Source organism: Babylonia areolata, chromosome 27 (genome assembly GCF_041734735.1).
Source record: "Babylonia areolata isolate BAREFJ2019XMU chromosome 27, ASM4173473v1, whole genome shotgun sequence".
In the NCBI taxonomy this organism is placed as follows: domain Eukaryota; kingdom Metazoa; phylum Mollusca; class Gastropoda; order Neogastropoda; family Buccinidae; genus Babylonia; species Babylonia areolata.
In genome coordinates, this window is record NC_134902.1 from 32,066,991 (window position 1) to 32,084,724 (window position 17,734).

The following is a 17,734-nucleotide window of genomic DNA, read 5'->3' on the forward strand; positions in this document are numbered from 1 at the left end:
GGAATTTTTGGTTTTCTCATGTAAATAAAGACCTGCGTACAAAACCATAAAAGTGAAAACTCTTTACCTTTATGTGTGATTGAATTCATTTTCCATACACAGTATTCACACATTTCTGGTTGTCACTGTTTTCTCCAAGCAAATCATAATAAAGAAGACAACAGCAAAGTGAAAAACATTTGTGGTACCGTAACTCTTAAAAATATTATATATAAAAGAAAGAGAATAAATGTAAAATTCAGTTTATCATTTACACTGCAAAAGGTCTGGGCACACAAAGAGAAACAGTCCAATCCAATCACCCAATCTAATCAAACTCATTACAAAAGTTAAAAAATAAAAATAAAAAATCAATAGATTTAGTATGTTATGCATTAACATGCAAATCTGACTGCTATCTTTCGGCCACTGCTCAAAAAGCCCAGTCTCGATCCAGACTCACTAAAGAATTACAGACCCATTTCTAATCTTCCCTTTTTCTCAAAAGTAACTGAGAAAGTTGTCCTTGCTCAACTTCTCAACCACCTCAGTACCAGTAACATGAATTACCCATTTCAATCTGCTTACCACACCGGTCATAGCACTGAGACAGCCTTTCTCAAAATTGCGAACGATTTATTAACTTCTCTTGACAACAACGAAATCTCTATTCTCTCCCTCCTTAACCTTTCAGCTGCCTTTGATCATCGGATTCTCCTCAACCATCTGAATTGGACTTTTGGAATCGGCGATCTTGCTCTCACATGGTTCCGCTCTTATCTGTCTGACCGGTCCAATGTTGTTTCTGTTTGCGGCCTTTCAACCTCCCCTTCCGACGTACAGTTAGGTGTGCCACAAGGCTCCGTGCTTGGGCCCATTCTGTTTGTTCTCTGTACACAACCGATTTGCACCATAGCTTTTGCGATGACAACCAGCTGTATCTGTCGGGACCTCTGTCTCTCCTTCCCTATCTCACTGACTCATCTCAGGCCTGCATCTCCGACCTGAAGACATGGATGACTGAAAACATGCTTAGATGAAATGAGGATAAAACTGAAATCATGATTATCACCCTACAAAGACTTTGCCACTCAGTCTCTCTTCCTTCCTCAGTCTCCCTCAGTGGCACCGACATTCCTCTTCCTCTTCCGTCTGCAATCTTGGTGTCATACTCGACCAGTCTCTTTCCTGTCAGCAGCATGTTGCATATATATGCAAACTGTGTTACTTTGAAATTCGCAGAACTGCATCCTCCTAACTGAAGATGCAACCAAAACTCTCCCTCCTGGATTATTGTAGTTCCCTACTTGTTGGTTCACCCAACTACCTCATTGCTAGGCTTCAGAAAGTCCAGAACTATGCTGCTCGTCTTGTCTTTCGTTCCTGAAAATTTGATCACGTCTCTCCTCTCCTTCATGCTTTACACTAGCTCCCAGTACAATAAAGAATTATTTACAAAGTTGTAATAATAATAATATAGTTATGTACCCAATTTAATCAAACTCATTACAAAAGTAAAAAAATTTTAATCCACAAATAGATTTATCATGTTATGCATTAACAGGTGCAAATCTGGTAAAAAAAAATAATAAATAAATAATTCAGTATAATAATATACTGTATTCAGCTCTGCTCTCAAAGTCCACAAAGGTTCAATAATACCTAAAAATTTAACTAAGGGAAAAAAAAAGCCAAATCAAATCAAGCTGCTTGCAACCCAACAGAGCACGAAAGGGCCATTTCAGGACTGAACAACAAACGTCAACACACATGCCTTCATCATGGGCAATTAGTTCGATAACAACAAAGTGAGAGCTGTATTATCAATGGTTTCTCCAGTCAATGGGAAACCATTTACAGCTTAGTCTTTTGTGAAGGACTATGACTCTCAAACTAGGAGGCAAAATTGCACTGGCTCTTAGTGCTGCAGCCTTGTGGGCTAGTTGGCCTTTGGGAACCATCCCAACACCGACTGTCCTAAAACCCTCTTGGCCGAGAGAGTGGGGATGTAACTTAGGCAAGACACTCTCCACTATAATCAAATTCTAGCCCAAATAGTCGGAACAGCAGTTGCCTCCTCTGCTGTTCTGATGGTCATAGTCGGACACGACTGACTATCATATATAGTTCGATTGCAACACACAGCCAGACAAAAGAAGAAGAAGACACTACCACTTTGTCTTTCGCAGTTTCACTGAAAGACGTTAGTAGAGTCAGCTCTGAACTTCATAAACACATTCAGAAATGAAACTGGACACTTCTGAACTGTGCCATCAGAAAAAGCACTGGACTGATTCAAAACAAACATTATACCACAAGAGAGACAGAAGAATTATGTCCCTGAATGTGAGTACTCTTCATGTCATGACAGTGAAATCTCCTGTGTCATAATGTTATTGCTGAAATATGCTTCTCTGAACCAAAACTTTTGAACAGGACAGGCCTTTCCTTTTTTTTTTTCTTTTATTCTACCCAGAAAGTCAAACCAACCCTTGCTTTTTTTGCTTTTTTTTTTTTATTCCATTACCAATGCCTCTATCAAAATGACATCATTCAAACAATAAGTGATGACGAGCAGTATGTTTTCAACCATTTTTAAATGATAGCAGCAGATTTGATTTCCCCTAAGGCACTCAATAATACCTGGCATGTCAAATTATGAAGCATGTCAAATTTCATACACATCTTGGTGATACTGTAAAGTGACAATGTGCATTGTTTCACACTGGTACTTTATGGCACCAGTACTTAATTATCATCAACAGCTTCAAAATACAATGGTCTCTTAGTAATAATAACATTAATAATGAATAATTTTTACATAACACATAATCATACGTAGTGCACCTTGATGCAAGTGAAAATTTAAAAGAGCGAACTTCGCACATACGATGAGCATGAAGGGGATGATTTTGGAATCTAATCAGTTGGAAACAAATATCCATGTGCCTGTGTGGAGTCTTGAATAAAAGTAATTAAAACTTCTCTCTTTTTTCATTTTTGACTCACTTGTGTAAACAAAGTGAGTCTATGTTTTAACCCGGTGTTCGGTTGTCTGTGTGTGTGTCTGTGTGTCCGTGGTAAACTTTAACATTGACATTTTCTCTGCAACTACTTTGTCATTTGACACCAAATTTGGCATAAAAATAGGAAAATTTCAGTTCTTTCCAGTCATCTTGTTTAAAATAATATTGCGCCTCTGGGATGGGCACACAAAAATGAAGAATGAAGCCTAATTATATGCAAACTGCATTTACTGTTATATTTATAGTTTTTGTATTCTCTAAACTTGGTACTTTGATCTGATATTCTGACCCAACAGCTAGAGCAGTCATTATTATCATTTTTTGTTCAAACAGGAACTTCTTTTGCTAAGCATGGAAGTTTTATTTATTTTGCAAACGTTTTGGTGCACATAGTAAAAAACAGAAATTACTCTGTAATGATAGGGGAGTTCATTTGCTTTAAACTGATCTTTCTCATCTTAAACATTACATTCTGAAATTATACTCAATACATAAAAAGCTTGGATTTTTTTTTTTAAAGTGTATCACAAGTGAGTCTTGAAGGCCTTGCCTCTCTTGTCTTTTTTAAGTTGGTGGCGCAGTCAGTGCTTAAGCTGGCGACCACAGATGTAGATAATCAATGGGAACCAAAGCTCACCCTCTCCATTCCCACTCTACACGAACTGAAATCAACTCCCTGTGGAAGAAAACTGGCGCAAGCAATCAAACAAGGGGGGGCGGGGGGGGGGGGGGAGCTGTCTACATCCACATTTGATCCTGCAGTCTCCAAAACATCAAGCTTTCAAATCTGAAAGTCACTGTGGATCCAACCAACCAACACCTTTTCATAGCAACTAATGGTGGTATCACTTCAAAGTTTTCCAGAGCCATAGTTCCTGAAGCCAAGAATCCATTCCAAACTTACCCCACACACACCCAACCTGACCCCCCCCCACCAATGACTAACACAGGTAGTTATGTAAACTCCACCTGATAAAGAGGGAGGTAAAGATCTTAGTACAGAGCACACGTGGACAATGTACACATCTTATTCTTCTTATCATCCATAGCACAACCAAGTTCACTGGGGCTAATCAAAGTGTAGTGTGTGTGTGTGCGTGTGTGTGTGTGTGTGCATGTGCGTGTGTGTGTGTGTTTGTGTTGTTTGTTGTTGTTTTCTCAATACACTCCCCTGCCATGTCCAATCTCTCACCCATTCTCCACACCCACTGCATGACTGTGAATGTATGTGTGTGCTGAAATCAGTGAAATCAGCCTGCATGTCTAAATCACCTTGCTGTTAACGTAGTATATACCAATGAGAAGCAAAAGCTGAAAATATTCTGTCTTTTTTTTTTCTTAATTAAAAAGTTAAATAAAACCCTGTCAAACCGTTAAAAAAAGGGGCAGTATTGCAGTTGTTTTTAAGCATTAATACAACGGATATGCCTCTGACATGACCATTCCATAAAATCTCACACATTTTTTTTATAAAAAATGGAACCAACATGCAATCACATAGTTCTTTGGGGGAAAAAATTAGATAAAAAAACCATATATAATTGGGCAGTACAGGTAAAAACAGCCAATCGGCTGACACATATTTCTGGGAAACTTGAACATACAACAAAAATAAAGTGCCCAATAAGCACAGAAGTCCTTTAAATCTGACAGAAGCTAGTGTCCAGGAGCTATGGCTAGTAAAATATAAAATGCTGGGCAGTGGTAAATGCATACACGGACACACTCACACACACACATACCATGACATATATATATAAATATATATATGTGATAAATACAGATAGACAGACAGACTGACTTATACATACATACATATGTGTGTGTGTGAGATAAATACAGATAGATAGATAGAAAGACAGACAGACTTTTGCAACAACATGACGCTGGTGGAAAACAATGCAATGCAATGGATCATATATCCACTGTGTAGCAACAAGTGAATTTGACAGCAGCACTGGACTGAATCTGAGAGTCGTGCTGAAGTGAATCTGACAGTAATCATTTGAGAGTAGCACTGGAATGAATGTGACAAAGCAGTGAAGTGAATTTGACAGTTACACTGGAGCCAGTCTCAGAGTATTTATTTGAAAGTAGCACTGGAGTGTACATGATCAAAACTTCTTTTCGTAAGGACTGTCCGCACTACAAAAAAAAAAAAAAAAAAAAAAACTTGTAAAATATTACAAGCAAGCAAAACATTAAAACAGTGAAATACTACAGCACTGCCAAATCCAGCCCACACTTTTAAAAAGACAAAAGGCTGACCCCCATATCAGCTACAAGCTTCAATCTCCCAGAACCGCAAACGACTTAACATCCATGAGGTTACTACAACATTAAAAATGCTTGCATTTGGTGTCGTGTCGCTTAGCGACACACGTAATCATGCATCTTTCAACCAAAACCAGTCAACCTGACACATTCATGGCCACAGCAAAAACACACCTCCCAATGTCAAAAGACGCGTCGGCTCTACACTAACAATGCACTCAAAAGTTTGTTTGTTGTTTGTTTGTTTTTAAACAAAATGATGTTTTTACATAAGCAAAATACGAAAACAGATAAAGGCCGACCCACAGACTCTCTTGCATGCATTCTAACCAGTGTCAGCTCCATCTCTTACTCTTTGCAACCACAAAGAACCAAGGGACGTTAGTGAAAAGACAGTGTGACAGAAAGTACTTTGACTTGTATTGTATTGTATTGTGTTGCCCGCAGTCTGTACCAGTGGGTCCTAGTATAGTATGTGTACTTAAATGTTGTTTAGGGCTGCTCTCACCAGGAAGAGAGCGTCACCAAAATGCAGCACCACCTTTTTTTTTTCCTGTTAGCAAGTGTTTTACTATCAAAGTGGATTTTGCTAAAAAAAATAATAATAATAAAAAAAACTTTGCCAGCGACAACTCTCTTGTTGCACTGGGCTTCTTTTACATGTGCTAAGTGCATTGTCATCTCATCCGACATACTAGTATCCAGAACACCACTCAAGGTCTAGTAGAGGGAGAGTAGGTCACAGTCAGCACTGTCCCTGTCTAATGGAGAACCTAGAACACCTGCTGAGTACTGTTTTGACGTTTTGGGGACACTTATGGTGGAAGGTGGCAGAATGGTTAAGACGCCCATCTGCCAATACAGAGTCTGTGAGGGTCTGGGTTTGAATCTTGCTCTCGCCCTTTCTCCCAAGTTTGACTGGAAAATCAAACTGAGCGTCTAGTCATGTGAATGAGAAGATAAACCTGTGTGCAGTACGCACTTGCCACACTGAATAACAACACAATGCAACAAAAAATTTGCGCTCTGGCAAAATTCTGTGGAAGAAATCCATTCTGATAGGTAAACAAATACATATATACATGTACTCAAGGCCTGACAAAGCGTGGTGTGATATGCTGCTGACCAGTCATCTGCCTAGCGGATGTGGTGTAGCGTATATGGATTTGTCCGCATGCAATGATGCCTCCTTGAGAAACTGAAACTGAACTGAGGTTTGGGTTTTGTTTTGTTTTTCTTTCTTTTTTATTGGGGGAGGCGGGGGGGGGGGGGGGGGGGGCGAGGGGGTTGAGGGGGAGGGGAGGAGACTGGAGTGTTCTGAAGGAAACATGTTATCTGGTTTCACACTATTTTGGTTTTCACTTCCATCACTACATTTCCGATGGCCACAAAGATAACAGAGACAGAGCTAACAGCCAGGGAGAGTTGTTGCTCCTGACTGTGCAGCAAAATAGGAGGAGTTTGTATTATACTCCATGTTTGGTGTTACATATACTTACCATGTCAAACTGATGCAAACTAGGCCTATTGGTTTGCTCTGCTTGGCCAAATTTCGCGCGGCTAACAGTGGAAAGACGGGCCCACCCGCTCTCAGCCAATCAAACGCCTCTAAAAGCTATAAGCGCTGAATCAAGTGGGTTTTTTTTCTTTTTTTTTTCCCCCTCTTGTATTTTGAATCTGGAAACTGTTTCTCCCCCCACCCAACCCCTCCCCCTCCCCCCATCCCTTGTTTGGGTGATTATTGATACTGGTTAACGCTACAGCCTGGTCAATATCATTACCGTGCATAGATGATGAAGCTACAGTGAACAAGCGATCGACCTACTGGCTACACACATAACATCCAAGAAGATTACACGGTGTTTTTTTTTTATTAAATCACATCTTTTAAAAATGGACATATGCATGAAAAAAAAAAAAAAGCTCATATTATCAATAGAGCCGAATCTGAAATGGCCGGACATTTACCACACTGATGACCAGAGGTAACTGCTCCCTATATTCACAGAAAAACTTCTGTCGCAAGGTGAGGTCAGAAAGGTTTACGTCAGTTTAGCAATTGAACAGCATCAGACACTTTTTTTTTTTCCTACCACAATTTTTTTTTTTTTAAAGCAATGTGGTCAGCTTATAGAACAGAAGTTCATCAATTGAACAGCATCACACACTTTTTTTTTCCAACCACAATTTTTTTTTTTTTTTTTTTTTTTTAAGCAATGTTGTCAGCTTCTAAAACAGCAACTTTTTTTTTTTTTTTTTTTTAATAAATCAAAATTTACCAGTTTTGTCCAGCACAGTCACAGACGGAATCACAAAAACACGTAAAGTGTGAAATCAAAACGGCTCAAAGGAACGCACACGCACTGCGAGTGGAACACAACGCCGCTCTCGCTGAAAGACACAGAGGAAGTCTGGAGGTCCATGATATGCTTCGTTCTCAGCAGCGACAGGCAACAGAGCTGTTGGCAACACGGAATTCTTGGGGATCGACTGACTGGCTGGCTTTCTGTGCCTTCCGTCACCTTCTGCTCGGGTCTCTCTCCTCCTGTCTCTTGCGCCGACGTTCGCACTTCGGACAGGTGACTTGCTGAGCGAAGCAGATTCTGGAATAAAGCGTCAAAAAGCAAGCATTAATCATCATCATCATCATCATCATAATCAAAGTAATAATAGTAATAATGAGGAGGTAGAGAAGGAGGACGCTGATAAAAATTAACATAATGATAATAATCATCATCATCATCATAAGAATAAAAAAGTAATAATAATAGTAATAAAAATAATAATAACAACAATAATAACTGGACTTCTTAAAAGCCTAACCCAAAAGCTCTGGGCCCTTCACAATCAATGAACAGCACACAATATGCATACATTGTCACAAACCTTGGGTACAAAGAAAGAATCATCTGTACATAACATGTCCTCCATACGTCATAAGCATTCCAGCAAATTTCATAAGCAGAATGGGTACCAAGACTAGCAATTTGGAAACCTCAGAATTCCCTACACACACACACACACACACACACACACACACATACACACTCGCACACACACACACATCTGACCTCCACACAATTACACCTATCACCAAAGCAAACAAACAAAAATATAAATGACCAACCTAAAACAATCACTGAACACACAGACTTAAAACGCAGGTTTTTATTTGTAGAGAACAGATAAGTTAACTATCTACCATTCATAATACATGCATCAGTTTGACATGGTACAGTATATGACACCAAAAATACATTCATGTCATAATAAAGTATGTATACTCCAGCAACCACCATGAGTCTTAGAAAAAAAAAAATCTTAATCACAAATTGAGCTGCAGGATAACATGATCCATCGAAAAATAAAATGACAAAAAGCACAAAATGCACTTCAAACATGCACACGCATGCGCAACACACAATAAACACCCACTCACAAGCACACACACTACATGAAAATTTCAATACAGGGGGTTAGAGGTGTAGGGGGTTCTGATAGTCAGTTGTGTCCGACTATGACCATCAGAACAGCAGAGGAGGCAACTGCTGTTCTGACTATTTGGGCTAGAATTTGATTATAGTGGAGAGTGTCTTGCCTAAGTTACATCCCCACTCTCTCGGCCAAGAGGGTTTTAGGACAGTTGGCGTTGGGATGGTTCCCAAAGGCCAACTAGCCCACAAGGCTGCAGCACTAAGAGCCAGTGCAATTTTGCCTCCTAGTTTGAGAGTCATAGTCCTTCACAAAAGACTAAGCTGTAAATGGTTTCCCATTGACTGGAGAAACCATTGATAATACAGCTCTCACTTTGCTGTTGGCCCAAATGTAAACTTATGTCAATCTGTGATATAAGCCGAGTGTAGGGGGTTACTGCATGCTTATAATTTAGTTGGAGATTTAACTTCATTTACAGACACTCTGATCCTTTTTTCTTTCAGTGAGAGAGAGGAGTAAGGGATTACTGCATACTCGTAACCACAGCTGCAGTTTTCAGAGAGAGGAGTAAGGGATTACTGCATACTCGTAACCACAGCTGCAGTTTTCAGAAAGAGGAGTAAGGGATTACTGCATACTCGTAACCACAGCTGCAGCTTTCAGCGAGAGAGAGGAGTAAGGGATTACTGCATACTCGTAACCACAGCTACAGCTTTCACAGAGAGAGAGAGAGGAGTAAGGGATTACTGCATACTCGTAACCACAGCTGCAGTTTTCAGAGAGAGTGGAGTAAGGGATTACTGCATACTCGTAACCACAGCTGCAGTTTTCAGAGAGAGAGAGAGGAGTAAGGGATTACTGCATACTCGTAACCACAGCTGCAGTTTTCAGAGAGAGAGAGGAGTAAGGGATTACTGCATACTCGTAACCACAGCTGCAGTTTTCAGAGAGAGAGAGAGGAGTAAGGGATTACTGCATACTCGTAACCATCGCTGCAGCTTTCACACAGAGAGAGGAGTAAGGGATTATTGCATACTCGTAACCATAGCTGCAGCTTTCACACAGAGAGAGGAGTAAGGGATTACTGCATACTCGTAACCATAGCTGCAGCTTTCAGAGAGAGAGAGGAGTAAGGGATTACTGCATACTCGTAACCATAGCTGCAGCTTTCAGAGAGGAGTAAGGGATTACTGCATACTCGTAACCATAGCTGCAGCTTTCAGAGAGAGAGAGGAGTAAGGGATTACTGCATACTCGTAACCATCGCTGCAGTTTTCATTTCATTTACAGACTCTTTGGCTGTTGGTGCTGTATCTTAAAAAGTTACAGTTTTTGTTCCCTGAATGGTTTTGTTTTACCTGATGACTGTTGTGAGCATGGTAGTCCTCAAGAGGGGGTATAAGAGCCATGCATTTTTTTTTTTTTTTTTTTTTTTTTTTACTTGTGTCTTTGAATGCTATCTTTTTCTTACCTGAATGTTTTCCTTTTAACTAGTGATTGGTATGAACATAATCATTAATTAAAGAAGGGTGTGGCTCCGCGACTAAGCCATTATTGTCGTTAGTAGGGGGCTTAGTAGGTGGTGTCCGGAGTACGTTAAAACAGAACAGGCACCACTGAAAACCACCGAAGTGACTCAGCAGCAGTGCAGGGTCTCCTCTGGTGTGTGGCCTCCTGGCGACCTAACATCGATGGTTCCCTGTGGACTGCCGACGCTGGAACTACAACGGACGAACCCGGGTGTGGCCGTGTATGGGGGAATCTAAATGAGCGGCGTGGGAGTAATGCCACTGAAACGGTGCAGATGATGGGGCAGCAAAAAAAAAAAAAAAAAAAAAAGAAGGGCGTGAGGGTAATTCATTTATATAACCTGTGTCTTAAAGAAGGAAGGTGGCAGAATGGTTAAGACGCTCAGCTGCCAGTGTGGAGAGTTTGTGAGGGTGCTGGTTCAAATCCCACTCTCGCCCCTTTTCTACCAAGTTGGACTGGAAAATCAAACTTAAGTGTCTAGTCTTTCGGATGAGACGATAAACCAAGGTCCTGTGTGCAGCACACACTTGGCGCACTGAAAAAGAACTCATGGCAACAAAAATGTTGTCCTCTGGCTAAAAAGTATGTAAAAAGAAATCCACTCTGATAGGTACACAAATATATAAGCATGCACTCAAGGCCTGATAAGCGCACTGGGCTATGCTGCTGGTCAGGCATCAGCCTAGCGGATGTGGTGTAGCGTGTATGGATTTGTCCGAACACAGTGACGCCTCCAAGAGAAACTGATACTGAAACTGAAACTGTGTCTCAGAATGTTATATTTTTCTTATTTGAAGGTTTTCCTTTTACCTGATGAACGATATGTACACAGCAATCCAGAAAGGGTGTAGGGGTCGTTCATTTCATTTTACTCCACTTGTGTCTCAGAAAATTTTCGTCTTACCCGAATGTTTTTCTTTTACCTGATAATTGGTGTGTCAACAGTTATTTCTACATCATTTACTCATCCGTTGACAAGCATTTGAATGAGCATAAAAAGAAAACGTTCTGTTCTCTAACGGTTGAAAGCGGACATTAAAGGCTTTTGAACTGAGGTGAATACCGAATACCCACCTGTGCATGACAGCAGAACACCCAGAGCAGACGACGGCAATGTTATCGAAGGGAAACAACACTTCCTTGCTGGTGCATAACTCACAGAAGTATCCCCTCCCTTGACACAGCTGCACAGAGGAAGAATTTTCATGACAAGGGCATGATCTGAATAATAATTATAACAAAAATAACTAGTAATTATATGACACTAAATCTTGTGCAGAGGCAAATCAAAGTGCTTTAACACCAGTCAGTCACATGCATGCATAACTCTAAATTGAAAAAGAAACAAAAGATTACTTTGTGAATAGGGTAAAAAATTTAAATTTAAATTTAAAAAATTATAAAAAAAGAAGAGATTTTACAAAATCTCATTCAACAATATCAATGAAAAACACCAGACCTTGTGGAATAGAAATTTTGTACATTTTGTATTGTGTTGTGTTGTGTTGTGTTGTGTTGTGTTGTGTGTTGTGTTGTATTGTATTGTATTGTATTGTATTGTATTGTATTGTATTGCATTGCATTGCATTGCATTGTATTGTTTTATTTTATTATACTGCTTTGCCACAACAGATTTCTCTGTGTGAAATTTGGGCTGCTCTCCACAGGGAGAATGTGTCGCTACACTGCAGCACCACCTTTCTTTCTTTTTTTCTTTTTTTTTCTTCTTCTTTTTTTTCTGTTCTTTTTTTTCTGTCTGCAAGTGTATCTATCTTACGATCAAAGTTGAATCTTCTACTGGTGGTTGCCAGATTACGGAAAAGAGCTCTACCCAAGCAGAGCCGCCCAAAATTTCACACAGATAAATCTGTTGTGACAAAAGAGTGATACAAATTACAATACAATGCAATGCAATACAAAAGAAAACAATACAATGCAATGCAATACAAAACAAATCATTACAATACAATGCAATGCAAAACAACGCAATGCATCGCACACAACACATCATAATACAATGCAATACAACACAATTGTATGTACCAAGACCCCCAACAGCAAAGTCAATCCACACCAGTGGTTAACAGAAATGCATGTAAGCAGGGAAAAACTTCGAAAAAAAATCTAAAAAGCTATGATCACTACAACGTACACCACATCAACTGCATACTGCCTGATTTGAAATCATACACTTTCAAAGTCTTCCCTCGCCCTTCAACCTGCCGGCATTCCAGTCTGCTAGTACTGTGACCATCATCTGACAGGAATGCGGGTGGCATAATGGTTAAGACTCTCATCTGCTAATACTGAGTCTGTGAGGGTCTGAATTCGATCCCCCACCGTCTCTCACTTCCTAGGCAAACCCATTACCACCAAGCCAACAGTCCAACAATTTGAATGTAAGTGCCCCAAGTCCTCTTCCCCTTGCACCACTCACCACCCACCTGAGGGTCTGTCTTGATACGGTGGGCCAAGGAGGAGTGCACCTGCACCACTCGCCTCACAGTCTTGATCTGCCTGGCCCAGGATGAGTGCACCTGCACCACTAACCTCCTAGGAGTGCACTTGCACCATCAACCAAGCAATGTGTTAGACCCAGAAGTGCACCTGCACCACTAACCTCAGTCTTGATCTGCTGGGCCCAGGAAGAGTGCACCTGCACCACCAACCACATAGTCCATCTTGATCTTCTGGGCCCACGGGTACACCTGCACCTGTCACCAGGCAGTGTTCTTGATGTGCTGGGCCCAGGAAGGAGTACACCTGCACCACTCACCTCAGTTTCTATTGATCTGCTTTGGGCCTGGGGAGGAATGCACCTGCACCACTCACCTCACTGTCAATGTGCCAGTCCCAAAAGGAGTGCACCTGCACCACTCACCTCGCAGTCTGTCTTAACGGGCTTTGGGCCCAGGGAGGAGTGCGCCTGCACCACACCACTCACCTCACAGTCCGTCTTGATGTGCTGGGCCCAGGAGGAGTGCACCTGCACCAGCTCAGGGATCAGCTTCTCATCCGAGTCGAGCAGGTCCTGCAGGGAGTAGCGGTCCGAGCACTCCACAAAGTGCGGGCGGGAGGACAGCTGCAGCAGCAGCTTGGCCTGCATAGCTGTGGGGCAGGCCAGGATGTACCTCTTCATCATCAGCAGCTCCTCCCTCAGATTCTGTGGGCACAAAGGGAATTTTCTACCTAAAATTACGTTTAAATCCGGCACTAGTTGGGTCACGGTTAAGTATGTGTAATTAAAAGGAATTTTCTGCTTTTGGACGGGCGCAATACTGAATAGCCGGGCGGTTAAAGCGCTGGGCTTTCGATCTGAGGGTCCCGGGTTAAAATCTCGGTAACAGCGCTTGGTGGGTAATGGGTGGAGATTTTTCCCATCTCACCAGGTCAACATATTATGTGCAGACCTGCTTGTGCCTGAACCCCCTTTGTGTGTACATATTATACACAAGCAGAAGATCAAATATGCACGTCAAAGATCCTGTCATCCATGTCAGCGTTCAGTGGGTTATGGAAACAAGAACAAACCAAGTATGCACACCCCTGAAAACGGAGTATGGCTGCCTACATGGCGGGGTAAAAATGGTCATACACGTAAAAGCCCACTCGTGTACATACAAGTGAACAAGGGAGTTGCAGCCCACGAACATAGTAGAAGAAGAAGAGTTTGGTTTTTTTGATTTTTTCCCCCACTGGTAGGTAGTGTTGTAGACGGGCGCAATAGCTGAGTGGTTAAAGCGATGGACTGTCAGTCTGAGGGTCCCGGGTTCGAATCACGGTGACGGCGCCTGGTGGGTAAAGTGTGGAGATTTTTACGATCTCCCAGGTCAACATATGTGCAGACCTGCTAGTGCCTGAACCCCCTTCGTGTGTATATGCAAGCAGAAGATCAAATACGCATGTTGAAGATCCTGTAATTTGACATGGTACAGTATATGACACCAAACCTGTAATCCATGTCAGGGTTCGGTGGGTTTTGGAAACAAGAACATACCCAGCATGCACACCCCAGAAAACGGAGTATGGCTGCCTACATGGCGGGGTAAAAACAGTCATACACGTAAAAGCCCACTCGTGTGCATACAAGTGAACACAGAAGAAGAAGAAGGTAGTGTTGTAGAAGGCTAGGGCTGTGCCAGTCGGGTGTATTCCCGGGGACACTGCTACGGTACCTGGACTGGCCTAGCTGGAGATGTGAACACACCAGTGGACTGCTCCCCCATCTCCCATTTCTTCTTCTTCTTCTTCTGTGTTCGTAGGCTGCAACTCCCACGTTCACTCGTATGCACACGAGTGGGCTTTTACGTGTATGACCGTTTTTACCCCGCCATGTAGGCAGCCATACTCCGTTTTCGGGGGGGTGCATGCTGGGTATGTTCTTGTTTCCATAACCCACCAAACGCTGACATGGATTACGGGATCTTTAACGTGCGTATTTGATCTTCTGCTTGCATATACACACACGAAGGGGGTTCAGGCACCAGCAGGTCTGCACATATGTTGACCTGGGAGATCGTAAAAATCTCCACCCTTCACCCACCAGGCGCCGTCACCGTGATTCGAACCCGGGACCCTCAGATTGACAGTCCAACGCTTTAACCACTTGGCTATTGCGCCCGTCATCTCCCATTTCAACTGATGGCATGTCCTCTGGCAGCCCAGTTAAATGATATCGCCCAACAGCAACCTCCCACGGTTAAGTAGCGTTGTAGAAGGCTAGGGATGTGCCGGCCGGGTGTATTCCTAGGGACCGCTGAGGTAGCTGGATTGGCCTCGCTGGAGATGCAGACAACAAGTGGACTGCGCCCAATGTCCCGCTATCAACTAATGGCACATCCCTCTGTGGCCCAGTTAAACTGTGCCCAAAAACAACCTCCCACAAAACGACAATTTTCATCAACACACTGATGTTGGTAGTGATGTAGAAGAAGAAGAAGAAGAAGGTGCGGAGGTCAATGGTAAAAGCTCTGGATTCTTGTCCAAGCTCCACCCCCCAGCCCCACCGCCCCCCTCCCTTAGTTCGATTCCTGGTTTCCTGGGCACCCAGAAGGTTCCAGGGTTGAGGTTTTTCTGATTTCACCAGGTCAGCATCTGTGCAGACCTGCTTGTGTCTAAACACCCTTCCTGTGTGTATGCATGCAGAACATCAAATATGCACGTTAAAGATCCTGTAATCCATGTCAGTATTCTGTGACCTTCGGAAACAATAACATACTCAGCATACACACCTCCAAAAACAGAGTATGGCTGCCTACATGTTGGTGGTAAAAAAGGTCATACACCTAAAAGCCCACTCATGTATACAAGTGAAAGTGGGAGTTGCAGCCCACAGACGAAAAAGAAGGACCGTATTGTATTACCCTTTCTTTTTAGCAATAGATTTCTCTCCCTAGGGAGAGCGCATCCCTGCATTCCTTTTATTTTCTTTTTTTTTCTGCATACAACTGCTGTTTTTCCTATCAACGTGGATTTTTCTATACAATTTTGCCAGGGGCAACCCTTTTTGTTGTTGCTGTGGGTTCTTTTCAATGCTGCTGCCTGCAGCTTATGAGACATGCTACACACAGGACCTCAGTTTATCGTCTCATCAGAATGACTAGCATGCAGACCACCACTCAAGGTCTAGTGCAGGGAGGGATAAGACTGGCGAGTGTGGGATTCCATCCCATGCACTCAAGATTCTTTCGCTTCCTCAGCGGACGTGTCACAACTAGGTCATCACTCAACACACAAGACTGAACTAACACAAACCGAACACATTTTTGCTTAAGCATGCATGTAGTGAGATCGCATGTTTAGTGCATTCTATACGGGAAACATGTAATCATCACTTCAAACTGATTGATCAGATTGATATCGATTACTCATATAGTGCCTGTCCTCAGTCAGAGATCTTCTTCTTCTTCTTCTGCGTTCATGGGCTGCAACTCCCACATTCACTCGTATATACATGAGTGGGCTTTTACATGTATGACCGTCTTTACCCCGCCATGTAGGCAGCCATAATCCGCTTTAGGGGGTGTGCATGCTGGGTATGTACTTGTTTCCATAACCCACCGAACGCTGACATGGATTACGGGATCTTTAACGTGCGTATTTGATCTTTTGCTTGCGTGTACACACGAAGGGGGTTCAGGCACTAGCAGGTCTGCACACATGTTGACCTGGGAGATCGGAAAAATCTCCACCCTTTACCCACCAGGCGCCGTCACTGAGATTCGAACCCGGGACCCTCAGACTGAAAGTCCAACGCTTTAACCACTCGGCTATTGCGCCCGTCCTCAGTCAGAGATCAAGCTCTATGTGCTTCAAAAAGACAAGCATTTGCTCGACAGGTTACCAACCTGGGCAGAGACTTGATTAATATGATTTATTTATATATAGCACCTATCATTTCAGTTAGAGACCAAGCTGTAAGCACTTTACAAATACAAAGACATTCATCTGCAAAAAAAAACTGGCAGTCAACTGTGATAAAGCCAACTGAGAACTGCCTTTTTAGGTGCTGTCATCATTCGTTTCATGCATCGTTCAGTCAGGCTTCAGTTTCTGTCACACAAACACACACACACATGCACACACACACACGAACTCACACAAACACACAATGCACCCATCATTCATTTCAGGCACTCAGGCTTAAGTTTCAGTCACACACACATATGCACGCACACACACACACACACACACGCACAAGCACACGCGAGTGCATACACACACGCTGCACCTGAGACTGGACATAAAATGCTGGCAAGAAAGAAACGCAGACCTTTATGTCACTGAGCTGCTCCACATAGTTGAACAGCATGGGGTTCACTTCTTGTACGTTGATGACCGCTTTCCTCATCATCAGCTTCAGGAACTGTTTGGACGCTCGACACACCTGTCAACACACCACCACCAACCCCTTGATGCGGTGGGCTGAAATTCTGTAGTAACAAGGTGTGTGTGTGTGTGTGTGTTTGTGTGTATGTGAAAGTGAGAAGTGAGAGGGAGAGAGAGAGAGAGAGTGTGTGTGTATGTGTGTGTCTGTCTTTGTCTCTATCTGTGTCTGTCTCTATGTGAGTAAGTGTGAGTGTGAGTTTGTACGTTCTTTAGTTTAACGTCTTTTCAATGTAAGTGATATTAGGCGAATTGAATGTGTGTGTGTGTGTGTGTGTGTGTGTGTGTGTGTGTGTGTGTGTGTGTGTGTGTGTGTGTGTGTGTGTGTGTCTGTCTGTCTCTCTCTCTGTATCTGTATGTCTGTCTGTGTGAGACGTATGCCACTGTACATGCTTGTGTGTGTAAGAGTTTATGTATCACGTGGCGTAGCTTGGTATGACAAGACATAATCTGGACTCTGCACGCAATTACATGTGCATGTATAATATGCAGATGTAACACTGCACGAGTTTATTCCAAACACAACTGGCTATTCTTTGTTTTTGCTGCTAAAAAGACCTTGGCCTTTGGACACATTCGGCTTGTATTATCACTCAGACTTTTAC

At 42.4% G+C, this 17,734-nt stretch overlaps 1 protein-coding gene across 1 annotated transcript in view; it reads right to left on the reverse strand.

Annotated features, from left to right (window-relative positions):
* Window positions 1-6,535: 6,535 nt before the first annotated feature.
* LOC143301300 (differentially expressed in FDCP 8 homolog A-like) overlaps window positions 6,536-17,734 on the reverse strand; it is a 33,459-nt gene continuing 22,260 nt past the window's right edge. Inside the window, exons 9-12 of the mRNA XM_076615502.1 lie at window positions 17,017-17,130; window positions 13,189-13,407; window positions 11,319-11,428; window positions 6,536-7,882 (exon numbers count right to left, since the gene is read on the reverse strand). Coding sequence (XP_076471617.1) covers window positions 7,798-7,882; window positions 11,319-11,428; window positions 13,189-13,407; window positions 17,017-17,130 — 528 coding nt within the window. The 3' untranslated portion in view covers window positions 6,536-7,797. The remainder of the gene's footprint in view (window positions 7,883-11,318; window positions 11,429-13,188; window positions 13,408-17,016; window positions 17,131-17,734) is intronic.